Source organism: Nothobranchius furzeri, chromosome 2 (assembly GCF_043380555.1).
Source record: "Nothobranchius furzeri strain GRZ-AD chromosome 2, NfurGRZ-RIMD1, whole genome shotgun sequence".
NCBI lineage: Eukaryota > Metazoa > Chordata > Actinopteri > Cyprinodontiformes > Nothobranchiidae > Nothobranchius > Nothobranchius furzeri.
In genome coordinates, this window is record NC_091742.1 from 76,728,427 (window position 1) to 76,742,386 (window position 13,960).

At 41.5% G+C, this 13,960-nt stretch overlaps 1 protein-coding gene across 3 annotated transcripts in view; it reads right to left on the reverse strand.

Annotated features, from left to right (window-relative positions):
- arhgap36 (Rho GTPase activating protein 36) overlaps positions 1-13,960 on the reverse strand; it is an 81,494-nt gene that overhangs the window by 3,056 nt on the left and 64,478 nt on the right. For all 3 annotated transcript variants that reach the window (XM_015946377.3, XM_054747466.2, XM_015946378.3), the window contains exons 3-8: positions 13,044-13,112; positions 4,561-4,874; positions 2,117-2,327; positions 1,958-2,013; positions 1,319-1,469; positions 964-1,112 (exon numbers count right to left, since the gene is read on the reverse strand). In XM_015946377.3, the coding sequence (XP_015801863.3) occupies positions 964-1,112; positions 1,319-1,469; positions 1,958-2,013; positions 2,117-2,327; positions 4,561-4,874; positions 13,044-13,112 (950 nt within the window). The remainder of the gene's footprint in view (positions 1-963; positions 1,113-1,318; positions 1,470-1,957; positions 2,014-2,116; positions 2,328-4,560; positions 4,875-13,043; positions 13,113-13,960) is intronic.

The window sequence follows — 13,960 nt, forward strand, 5'->3', positions numbered from 1 at the left end:
CATCCATCCATCCATCCATCCAATCACCCATCCATTTATCCATCCATCCATCCATCCATCCATCCATCCATCCATCCATCCATCCATCCATCCATCCATCCATCCATCCATCCATTCATATAGCCATCCTTACAATGTCCATCCAACATTCATCAACCCATCCATCCATCCATCCATCCATCCATCCATCCATCCATCCATCCATCCATCCATCCATCCATCCATCCACCCAGTCATCCATCAATTTATCCATCCATCCATCCATCCATCCATCTATTCATATAGCCATCCTTACAATGTCCATCCAACATTCAACAACCCATCCATCCATCCATCCATCCATCCATTTATCCATCCATCCATCCATCCATCCATCCATCCATCCATCCATCCATCCATCCATCCATCCATTTACCCATCCATTTATCCATCCATCCATCCATCCATCCATCCATCCATCCATCCATCCATCCATCTATTCATATAGCCATCCTTACAATGTCCATCCAACATTCAACAACCCATCCATCCATCCATCCATCCATCCATCCATCCATTTACCCATCCATTTATCCATCCATCCATCCATCCATCCATCCATCCATCCATCCATCCAATCATCCATCCATCCATCCATCCATCCATCCATCCAATCATCCATCCATCTATTCATATAGCCATCCTTACAACATCCATCCAACATTCAACAACGTAACATCCATCTTTCCATCCATCCATTTTACGAATATTATGAGTTCAAATATGCAACATTCTTGAGGACTTTCTTTTAAACAAACACCTCAACATCTCTACAGTAACATTTAATGCAGATGTTTTTATTCAAGAGAGAAATTTACCACATGGTAGAAAATGTGTAGAAATGCTGAATTCAAATGTATTTTCCCTTGAACAACAGTACAGAGAATGTTCTAAACTGCACCGGGCTGGACTAGAGAGGCCCACCTCCTCGTCATTGGTCCCTATGCTGTCCTGGGCAAAGCTCTGCACGGTTTGTAACATGGAGAGGAGGCGCAGCAGCGTGTCACAGTTGCAGGGAGGGAGAAGGTAGAGGAGGTGCTGGAGGTACTGCAGCTGATCAGCTCCTCTCAGGACTACAGAGAAGAAGGAGATGGTTGGTTTGATCATGTTATCATAGAATTAGAGAAAGATTAAAAAAGATTAATCATTTAAAATGTGCAACTCGGATCAGGTTTTGGATACTAATACCTGGATGCACTAGGTGTGTGTGTGTGTGTGTGTGTGTGTGTGTGTGTGTGTGTGTGTGTGTGTGTGTGTGTGTGTGTGTGTGTGTGCATACAGTTGGCATGTAAGAAGGCGGGGTAAAGCTCTCGGGGCAGCAGAGGATCGGGTATGTCCCTCAGGAACTCTTTGAGCAGCGCTGCCACGTCGTGCACGCTGTGCTCCTCATCCAGCTGGACGTCCACCCCTATGTCGAAGTCTTCCCGCAGCTGCAGAGCAAAACGATCAGCCAAGAAAACAGAAAGAGATTTATAGATAATAGCCAGAAGGTACATTCAAGGTCCGTCTGAGTTCAGACAGGGGGCACTTTCACCCGTTGAGTTGGATTTTAAATAACAGGATGTTTCACTTCATCAGCTGGAAGGTTATTTTTATGTTTCCATCATCCAGTGAAGAGTGGCAGGAAACTCAAGGGAGTGATTCAGAGGACACATGCTGGTAAAGTGTGCTGAGACCAAAGTCAGGGCAAGAATCACCATTTTTGCTTAGCAAATTAAAATTAAATTATCAATCAATAAGTTTAGGTGAAATTTAGGCTTTTTTTCTTCTGTATTTTAAGGAGACACAAAGACAGTTGAGAAATTACAATAAGTTTTAAATTCAAAACATTTACTTTGCCTCCACTTTAGCATACTGGGAGATTTTACTGACAGTTTAATTTTTTTAGTCTTAAATGTATTCAATTCTTCATCCTCACCTGTCGAACTCTTTTCTTAGAGCTCCCCACTCGAAATATCCCGACCGTCTGAAGCCCTAAAAACAAAATAGTTTATGTAATTAGTTCAAAATAAATCATTTTTGCTGTCTTGACTGTATTCATAAAGGAAGTCTTCCAGGTTTACTCATGAGGTCTCACCGTAGGTCTCGATGTGGCTGCAGCACCTCTCCACCACCCGAGGCACCTGTCTGTAGATGGGGTTCAGGCTCAGGCTGAGCTTGGTCTGGGTCCTCCCTTCTGATGGAGACTTCTTGAGCTCCAGCTCGGCTGGGTGGGAGAGCTGCAGCGCCTCCAGCAGGCGGGACTGACTCTCCACAAGATCAGAGATGCAGTCCACGGACATACCTCCCTGCAAAGAGCCAATACAGGAAGTGATACAAAACCTTTCTTCTGCATTTTATAGCTGAGAGGTTCACAAGTCATGTTTTACAAGCACAATGTCTTGAGTGTTTCAAGTTCAAACACAAGTCATGTCTCAAGTTGTTATTGTTATGACGTAAGTCGGAGTCAAGGGTGATTCTATGTCAAGTCCCAGGTCTCAAGTCTTTGTAGGGTGACTCTATGTTGAGTCCCACGTCTCATGCCTTTGAGATGCAAGTCCAAGTTACATCTCAGGTCTTTAAGGTTCCAGCCCAAGTCAAATCTTTGAGTTCCACTGATGCTCATTTTGACTGAATTCCAAACTTCCTACAGAGTCAGGTTTGTGCAGGTTAGTCACATGACACGTCGCACATGTCCTCACAATCAATAATCAGCCTCCCTTTCAAAAGGTTAACGTCCACGTATACAAACAGATTCTTACAGGACATTTACTCTAATCAGAGCTTATAGCTGTGTGGTTTGATGCTGGACTCTACGTTCTCATTTGGTCTGTAAGAGCTGTTCTTTAACATGCCCTTCTGAGGTTCTGAGTGTTTAGAGAAGAGCTTCGGTGCTGGGTCAGCGTGAGGTGAACGGATCATTCTCAGACAACAACGTTAGGAATATTTAGACCATGTGATGAACAGTCATAGAAATAGATGTTAACAGTCATAGAAATAACTTGATCTTTTAAAAAGCAGAGGAACTATGGAGCTACAGATGAGAAGAGAGAAAAGCCAAAAGGGACACGGAGCAGTAAATGGAAAGTAAATCAGAAGACGGATGGCAGGAGAAAAGGCCAGCTGAACACACGAGTCAACTTGAATCATTCATTCTGACATTTCCATCCAACAAATGTCAGAGGAGCTGAAAGCAAATGCTACAGGAGCATAAATCACTAGTGGGTTAGCTCCAGATGGTGTCGGGAGGAACATCAAGAGTCGCAAATCTCCTCATCAAAATACAGCAGATAAACCACGAGTGTGTTGTCTGAGACGTGTTCCACGGGCTAGAGATGTGTAAAAACTGTAGCTGATGTTGTGTTGCCTTTTGAATAGCAAAACAAATAAATGTTTAGAAACCTTATTTGTGTGTGTGTGTGTGTGTGTGTGTGTGTTCCTGTTACAAGCACCTGATTGCTGGATCATGTTGGATAACTGTTCTCTGCAGCTCTGATCATACTTATTATACGTTTATCTAAACGACTGGTTCCACATCCGCGTGTGGACAATTATAGGGTGTGATGGCCTCAATCAAAGCATTTTCACACGCACACACACACACACACACACACACACACAGAGAGAGAGAGAGAGAGAGAGAGAGAGAGAGAGAGAGAGAGAGAGAGAGAGAGAGAGAGAGAGAGAGAGAGAGAGAGAGAAGGGACAGACCAGGACTGTTTTTCACTTACCAATCCTCTGTCTAATAATAAATAGTTGCTCATTCTTACTACTACTACTACTAATAATAATAATAATGCATTGAACTTATATAGCGCTTTTCTGGACACCCGAAGACGCTTTCACACACTCTCACATTCACACACTGCTAGTGATGGTAAGCTACTTGTAGCCACAGCTGCCCTGGGGAGGTCTGACAGAGGCGAGGCTGCCATTTGGCGCCGTCGGCCCCTCTGACCCCCACTAACGCAGGCAAGTTGGGTGAAGTGTCTTGCCCGAGGACACAACAGCAGGATACCCCTGGCGGGAGCTGGAATCGGCCCCATGACCTTCCGACCATGAGGCAACCCGCTCTACCACCTGAGCTACTGCTGCCCCCAATGACCTTTGGGTTTCCATGAAAACAGTATAAATAGTGAATGTCCACCAGGTGTGGGTAGGTCTTTGAATGACCTCATTTTGGAGGTGATGAGAGTAATTTGGATCAGATTGATGGGCTAACGGCCAGGCTAAGAGGGACCAAGTATAAAGTTTTCTGATATTCACAAGTCCTCTCTCAAAAACAGTTTTGCAAACAAATAAAGTCTAAGCTGTTATTCAAGAAGGAATATTAGGATGTACCAACAGGAAATTATATCGCTAGATGCTGTTCATATTTGTGCAGGAAATGCCCAAATAAAGCTAAGTAAACAACCACATTTAAAACCTCGTATTAGCAGAAATGATCAAAAACATGACTTGTAGATATTTGGAACATTTGCTTTGTTCTTTTGCAAAGGTAGCTTAAATATTGTTAGAAGTAACATTCTGCAGCACCCTCACCCTCCGCTGCGCTCTGCCGGTGTTATCCAGAAAGGTGGGTGATTGCGGTTTGCTTGGAGTGTCGAAAACCGGCGCAGGTGCCACGGAGTTTGACGACGGCGAGCTCAGACCTCCTCCGGTGATGGAAGCTGAGCAGACCACAGGTTTGCTACCGTTGAAGAACTGCCTCTTCTCGGCCCTGAAGCGCAGGACGCTGGCCTCCAGGTCCAGGCAGTCGCGTCTGCTCTCTTTCAGAGCGTCCTGACGCCGCTTGTAGGCCTGGTCGTTGGCTATGGCCTGGGACAGAGGGATGCCGAAGGCCATGGAGGCAGATTCTGGAGAAGAATAACATTTAGACTGATGAGATTTGGTTGTAGCTTCCCAGAATATGAAACACTGCTGTCAAAATAATTTTAATGAAAACATTTAAGCAAAAAGAAGATATTCCGTGCTTAGGTAGGCAAACATTTTGAAAATAGATGAAAGATGTTAAAAAAAGGCGGAGGTATCCATCTGTGGTTTGACTGCCGTTGGTTTTAGTTACAGAATTCCGGACAGAAGGATTACTCCACATTCATCCTCAGGACAGGAATTTTCTAGCCAGTGTTTCATTTACAATAGCCAGTCAGTCAACATAAGGTTGTATCTGATGTAAGGCCTTACATGGTTTAAGTTGTTGTTTGACTGAAGTAAATCTGACACCAAGTCATTTACAAAAAATGGAGGCGGAGCATCCAGACGGAACGTCGGGCTTGGCAACTTTTTATCCAGAGGAAGAAAAAAGTCACTGTTGAAAAAGATCCCAAAACACAAAGAAAACTAATCTCACAACAATTGTTCTTGAAACTACAGAAAAAAAGAAGGCTGTCGCCCGTTACATCAGAGATCCCAGACATGAAGATTCACGGCACAGTTCGCTTCAATGTTTTGAGATTTCCCCAAATTTCAAAATCAGTCCATTGTCTTCATGACTCAGATCCCCAAACCAGCCATGATCCATCCATCAACTATTGTTATAAATGCTCGGGATGGAGGACTAAATAGAAAGAATGTATTGACTTTTGTGGCAAAAATTAAAAACAGCAAGAATTTAGAAAAAAAAAAACCACTCTTTCAAAATAAAACAAGTTTAAACCGTTACAGGATTGAATAGTGCTTGAATTTGGGGAAAATAGAGATCAAAAATAATAAATGATACGGTAAATTATTACTGGTGTCTGTTTACATTTGGAAACTGTTGAATTTGGGACGTCACATTAGGATTTGAGTACGGGTTCAAGTTGACAAATTACATAGCTTGGTAAGCAGCTAAAACCGGGATAATCCTGCAAGAGCAGCCAGAGAAAACTAGCTTAATCAAGATAACCGCTAACAGAGATGGGATGGATACTGAAAGAACTCCCAACATCTAAAACAACTCAAATTCAACGTACTCTCTGTGTAGCAGAGCCGATTCACTCCCAACTGAGATGACTGTCATCCACTGCTGGTAAGCTGCTAATCATTACTACTCCAAACAATGTCAAAATTAACCTAGTCTCCAACTGACGGATTTCAGGTGATTGAACTTACCTTTGGTGTAACCTCAGGAAACACGTCTATTATGCTGATGACACTCTGCTCTATCTCTGTACAAAACCCACTGCTGCTCTTCTTCATTCTTTGCAATTCAGACGGCTCAAGACCCAGTTTGCTGAAACATTTCTTCAACTCAGCTACAATAAAACTGACTTTTTCCATTTTGCAATAGAAAAAGTGTGTACATATGAATCTTTTATGAAAGGTCAAAAGAAAATTGTAATTGAAAAAAAAGTAAAATAAGTTATCTTGAAAACGTGTTGTTCTTTTCTGAAAACGATATCTGTGTTTGCAGGAAAATCATTCCTAGAAAACCAGTTTTTCTAAAGGATGCACAGAAAATTTTTCCAAAAACATTTTATTGAAATTTGGTGGATCCCATATATTGTAATTGGCCTGAAACAGGAAACACTGGCTGCATCCTAACTCAGCCAGCTCACATTTAGAGAACTGTGAAGACACACATGATGGTTTGAATGAAAACACGTGTGCAAATAAACACATGTGCAGTGACTATTTGAAAGAGGAGATCACATAGTCAGGTCAGACTGGCGGGGTGCCACGCAAAGCTTTAAAGACGTGGGATTGACTCAGCTTGAAATAACTCTGAGACTGTGTCTACCTTTTGAAAAAAAAAAACAGCATAGCATCGTGTCTGCAGCATTCCATCCATCTATTTTCAGCCGCTTATCCGGGGTCGGGTCGCGGGGGCAGTAGCCTAAGCATCTGCAGCATTCATCATTTATAAAGTTTAGCTTTTTGTATGAGTATTCTTTTTTCTTTTATATTAAAGAATGCAAAATACTAAATGTCATTAAAAGATTTCAAGCTAAACCACAAGCCTTATAGATTAAAAGCTGTGTTGTTGGTTGTTGATCGTTTAAATTGAACATATTGTTTTTCTATTTGGTTTTGTTCCCTGTGACTCAGCATTACAACCTGTGCTGTGTCATTTAACACCGGTCTGAAAATCCTCTCCTTCCTCCACGTGTGCTCCATGCACACGGATAAGCTGCTGGCTTTGGCTAACTGCCAGCTAGCTCAACAGGCCTTCAGCAGGGCAGCAGTAGCTCAGGAGATAGAGCGGGCTGTCCAGTAATCAGAAGGTTGCAGGTTCAAATCCGAATCCTGGCAGAGAATTCTGCTGTTGTGCCCTTGGTCCAGACACTTAACACACCCTGCCTGCTGGTGGTGGTCAGAGGGACCGGTGGCGCCTGCGCTCAGAAGCCTCGCCTCTGTCAGTGGGCCCCAGGGCAGCTGTGAATACATTGTAGCTCATTACCACCGGTGTGTGAATGTGTGTGTGTGTGAATGGATCAACAATACACTGTAGTGTAAAGCACCTTGGAGTCCTCTGAAAGGCCCTATTCAAGTCCAGGTCATTTATCATTCTTCTCTGCAGACAGAGCAGGAGTTGTAGACATCTCTATATCCAAACTGCAAAAGAATCCCATATGGGGTTTCTGTCAGTGCCGGTAGAGAAGGAAGGCTGTGATTTAACATTAAAGTGGTCCTTGAATTTAAAGCTACATTTACCTTATTGTTGAACATACTGTAAGCAGCTTGGGGGGTCTAGTGTAGCATACCAAAAGGTTTGTGCCGTCTGACCTATTTTTCTATATAAGTTAGTAATGCTTTAATGGCCATAGAGAATTAGTTTTTTCTGAGAAAAGCTAGTTTAACAGGTCATAAGCTTAGACACACACCCTTACATCTGGATGCTCCAACCCACTTCAACCTGTCTGTTGAAGTAAAGCTAACAGCAGAAAGCTAGCCCAAGCTACTGCCAATGCTAGCCTTAGATACTGCTAAACTCCATGTTGGACAAAAGCACAACTACAAAGAACAATGTTGGAGCACCACCCAGATACCAGGGTGTGCTGGAAATATCTAGACCACGGGTATTTGGTCCTCGAGGGCCGGTCTCCAGCACGTTTTAATTTTAACCCTGTTTCAACACACCTGATTTCAAGCAGCAGGTAATTAATAGGCTTCTGCAGAGACTGATGAGCCGCTGCATAGGTGATTCAACCACTGGATCACGTGTGTTGGAGACGAGAAACCACTAAAACATGCTGGATTCTGGTCCTCCAGGCCCAGAATTGAATACCCCGATCTAGAATATGAATGAATGCCACATAGATCCACACAAGCTCCCACACCACAACCCTTTTTCATTTTATAAACCTTTATTGCTGTCAGTTACATATATTTACATAGATTTCAGTAGTTAATTGCAGTGGAAATTAGAGGCAGCAGAAGCTATCTGTTGCCCATTGACTGCATCCTTGGGCCTTTCCGGTAGGAACGTAAACAGACTTTTTTTGGGGATAATGATGTGATGTGAAATGGGTAAAAAATAGTTTGCATGAATAGCATTTTAATGGGCAGTTTTCCTCTTCATCCATTCTTGGACTAGTTTTTATGTCACATTGGTCAGAATTTTTTGTATTTCCTCAAACGTTGTTCAGCCAACTACAGAGCAGGTCTGAACCACCCCTTGGTAACCCCTGCTACGGTTCAACTCACTTTGGGCGCTACAAACCTTTTTCTCTTGTAATGAAAGCATGGAAACCTTCCTGCACTTTTACTCTTTAGTAAAACCACTATCCAGACAGTGTCAAAATATTATCCCAAAACCTTGTCTGATAAACCGACCGTCATGATCTAACACAAACATTTGGTGCAGCTCTTTGGGAATTTCCTCTCCAGTCCACTCAACATCAGTAATGACACCATTTATGTCTCTGAGCATATATTTAGTAACAGTAACTCTTTTGATTATACCACTCGGGACTGAAACCTTTCCCAAAAATTGCAGCAGCATGCATAAACACTGATTTCTCCCACACTCACCATCAAAAGAAAGACAGGGATCCCTGCCAACATGAGCAGGCTACATAGACTTTCTTACCAGGGTGTTCAGTCTTTGTCCTTTATGGCCACTATGCACCGTGTTTTAGTTGTTTCTCTGCTCCCTGGTCACTAAGCTCTGCAGAAACTAGTTAATCACCCACTGATTAAAATCTGGTGCTTTGGAGTCCAGGCTTATTCTGTTCTGATGCCTGTTGCTTTGCTACACCATTTATGGCAGGAGGTCAAATAAAATCATAATTTTAACATTTTTTTCCCCTCAAGTCATATATAATTTGCTCTTTTTCTTGCTTTCTACATTCACTAAAAGCGTACAATTTTATGAGTAAATAAAAAATTTTGACTGCAAAATCTAAATATTTATTTAAGATGTGTGTGTTAACATTTGCTAAAGTGAGCCCACACTCAAATCTTCTGCTCTGGTTTCTATTATAAATAATACTTTGTGAGTCATTCTCTATAAACGAAAAAAGCTTTGGTGGTCCAGTTTCAGGAAATAGAGGTTAAGCAGAGGAGTGCAGGGCAGAAAATGGCAGGATTTGGAGTCTTACTCATTTGTCTCACTTCTGATTGGCTAACAGCAACATAACTCTTCCACTGCCTCTATTTGCTCTGCAACGTTCAAGTTTTATCTCCACATAAAATCTCAAGCCTGAAGGAGTTCTGTTGTGTTGTGGAGTTGCCAATGCTAACAGCTAGCTTGTACTGTTTTCTGGACGCTGAACCAACAATAGCCTTCCCTGTTCGCGAGCCATAATGGGTGAGTCCATAAATGCTAATTAACAGTGTGATGTAGATCTGTCAGGCTTTTTTCTGACCCAAGCATTTCCCCATCTATTTTCTTTCTGTCTATCCGATTGACTATCCGATTCAGAAAAAACAAGTATTAAGCATTTCTCAGTGAACTTCCTCTTTAACTACATGAAACCTATAGTTCGACTTTTTGGGAGTAACTTTCAGTTTTAGCATGATGAGCACATAGCTTCTGCAGGATTCACACTCTTAACAGCGAGTCTATGAGGACATCCTGGATTGACTGTAAAACAAACACTGTGACTCAAACAGGAAGGCAGCTGTGTAGGTTAAAGCCTCATTGTTCTTTAATTAAGGAGCTCCCCTGGAATAGTTCTGGTCCTCTGCTCTCCCATCAATGAAAGATTAAGGAGGTAAACAACACTGCTGCTCAGGATTGAAATCTCAACAGCAGCTGGATATTAGAAATTGGTCCTCAAGAATATGAAACCCTTTTTAAAACATGTTGATTTAACTCAAGCTGTCCTCTGTGTAAACCCAGCTACAGCTGTTAGCTAGCTAGCTACAAACTCTGTACAGCTATTTTCCTCAGATTACATCTACCAGGATGTAATCCTGTTATGTGTACTGTAATCCGCAACCTGCTGATCCCTGAAGGCCACAGTTATGGCAACCGTCTGTAGTGGAAAAGGGCTGCCAGCCAGCAATGTTCTGTGTTTTGATTAGCTGGGTTAGCGTAGCCATAAGGGTGTCTGTGTGTACAAAGCTAGGGGCAGGAATGTGTGAGTGTGTTTGGAGTTTTGGCTCGTATGTTTCCCTTCCAGGTTAATCAGCTGAGGCTAGAGAACATCTCTTTATGGGAGGATGACTGGTCACATGGTCGGAGGAAGAAGACTAGAAAACCAACAGGAATCAGTCGTATCAGCTTCTGTTAATGTGTTAAATGTTACTGCCCTACATAAACGAACCGATGCTTGGTTGACAATGACGACTCCATGAGACTTTCAACATCCATTAAGACGTTGCTACTTAATGGGCTAAGTGGTCAGAAGATAACTTTTTATTTTGGATTGAACTACAGCAACAATAAGTCTTAATCAAACATCATTGAGGCTCTCAGATTATCTTTAAAAGTTTTTCTTTGAACTTTATCAGTCAGTTTCAGGCCAGGAATTGACAGATTTTCAGAAGAATGTTGAACCGCTCCCCTTTGACCAATGAATCATTACGTCATGAAAAGACTCCCTAACACAAATGATGAACCAGTGTAGTATTAAGATAAATATCTGGGCCGAGAACCAGTCTTTAGGCACTTTCATTGTCAGAGTCACTAATAAAATCTCATTATTTAGTCTTTTTCCTCATTTTCGGACTTAGAATTAAAACCAGTGTTGTGCCCGAACGCGTTCCTTGAACGATTGTTCGTGAATTTGTTCGTTTCTTTCGTGAACGTGAACTGAACTTAATCGTATTTTGCCTGATGAGCGTAAAAGTGAGTGCGTTTGTCCTGGCATGTGTGAACGGGTTTATGAACGCGTTCTTTCTCTGTTCTACCTCCAGATCTCCACGGAGCTTTTCCGGAGCTAATGCCTAGCTAAAACTTCCTGTTAACCATAGAGTTCATAAAAAGTAGAACCCGCAAATGCGGCCAAACATAGACAGTAGTTGTTGGTGCGGCGTCTACTCTTCTATTACTCTATGTTTATTATTCTATTTTTCTACTGTTCAATGTTTATTAAGTGCCTTGAGACGACTCTTGTCGTGATTTGGCGCTATAGAAATGAAACTTAATTGAATTGAATTGAAATTCTATTTCTATGCTGTGAGCAGGAGTCAAAGATCATTCAGAAAAATTGAAACAGGACTTAACTGAAAGATTATAAATTTCTTAATGTTTAGCACTTTTAATATTGCACTTTGAGTTTGCTACCTCAGCCTGCTTCCTAAGATGGTTTAATAATTTCCCATTAAAATTATTTCATAAGTAATATATATATATATATATATATATATATATATATATATATATATATAGGAGAAAAAAGAACTTTTAAGTAGTTCGTTTTTGGAACAGTGAACTTAGTTCAAATTTTTTTTAATTATGAACTTTAAAATGAACTAGTTCATTTTAAAGTGTATGAACAGAACTTTGAACTAGTTCGTTTTTTTAACAAACTTTCCCAACACTGATTAAGACAGACTTGCAGAAGCCTTGATGCTTTACATCAGCTTTAGCCTTGTTATTTTATTTTACTACCTCCTCACGTGAGTTGTCTTTAGTGAGTGTGAAAACAATTTTGCTGTACACCTGTGCAATGTCAGTGAAACAATCTTGAATGCATACAGCAGCAGCAAAACGCTTAAGAGCTGCTTTGTCAACATGAGCACTGAGAAAAATAACAGAACTAATAAGTAAGTAATAAGGATGTGGGGAGGTTGTTGAATAAAATCCTGACATAATCTCAAACATATGGTCCGCCAGTCGTTCATCCTGTTTATCTTTGTAAGCAAGTGTCTCATATTTTGGGTTGCACACATCCTCAGAGGGTTCTATATGGGACCTCAAGAACAATCGAGGGTCCACAGACCGTTCCACGCGCATCTAGCAGCACTTTTAGAGTTTACTGTATGTCCGACTGTTGGCCCATGGTCTGAAACGGGGTTCCTGCAGTTCACAAAACATGCAGTGAATATTCTACAGGTTCTTTAAAATGCTTTTTGAACATCTCAAAAGAAGGCTGAAGGGTAAATGATTAAAACAATCTGTCCAGAACATCCGTGTAAGGTCATCTGTGTCAGATATTGGGTCAAAGAAGGGCGTTGAGCTATCGTTTGAGATAATTGCTGACTTGTTCAGTTCATCTGACTTTTCAAATGTTTTTCAAATTACATTTGATGTTTATTAAGATTTGAAATAATCAGTTTATAAGATGCATTAATGGTCTGGCCCTGGAAGCCAACACTCCACTAATAAAGCTGAAATAGTGTTAGTAATGTTGGACTGTGGAGGAGCCCAGCAGGCGACTGTGTTCATTCATTATTGAGTTGACTGAGTGGGCCTCCTGCAGTGCTGGGCTCTCTGCATTACAAGCACACAACACTTTAGGGACCATCAGTGGTAAAACCACAAGAAGACAGTGGTGGTGACGCAGCTTCATGGAAAGAAAGGACATTGTTCCGCCATAATGAGATTTGCTGTGGTAAACGTAGGAAAGGCCTTCACATCACCAGTGGAGATGAGCTACAGCCACAGACGGTTAGGGTTTAACCACTATAATACCCGTGTTTCATAAACTTACCTCGCTCTTTCTTTTCCTTTGAAAAGGAGTCAAACCTCCGCCGCAGAGACTTCCTTCGTTTGCGGATTTCTGTGAGGGGAAAAATGGTGAATGAATAAAACTGTTGGTTACATTAAAATTTTTACGTTTTATACAGGACAGCTGAGGTCACACACTGTATTCTGAGATGTCTGACTTTTATTTGCTGGTGATGTGTACTGGTGACATCAAACACTGGTAGAAGACAATTGACTGGAGTGTTGAACAATTGGACATGGACTTAATAGTCCCCGTCTTCTTCCTGCCACATACATCAGAAGGACCTTTTGTCTTCTTTCAATGGTTAAGATAACAGTAGAGGAACTTGTAGATTAGGAAAATGGTCGCTTTGAACAGCGTTTTCTGTCAGATGTCTGCATGTGGAAGACATAAAAGAGACCTTATGTATGTGTGTCTGTCTGAGGAAACAAGAGTAAGGAGTTTCAGTACTTTGGTCAATCTCTGATTGTTTTTAAATGAGCTATATCAATAAAGCTGATTGATTGATTCAAAGGTGGAAAATACCACTCCTGAAGCGCCACTATCCTGCATGTTTTTGATGTTTTCCAGTTTTAACACATCTGATTTAAAGGACGGTTTCATTAACAGGCTGCTACAGAACTTGTTAACTGAGTAATTCAGCCATTCGAATTGGGTTTGTTGGAAAAAATCAACATCTATGCGAGATAGTGGACATGGAAGGCTAACCGCCACTTTTGGTATATTTCCAGTCCTTTCGTGGTGATTGTTTACTTTTGATGTAGCCTGAAACAAACACTAACTTTTGACCTTCATAAACACCAATACACACCCAACCTTAATCAGAACAGAATTCACATTTTAGAAAGGCCCTTGGTTCCCATGTGGACTACTGGTCTCCATAAGGTGAGTAATCAAAC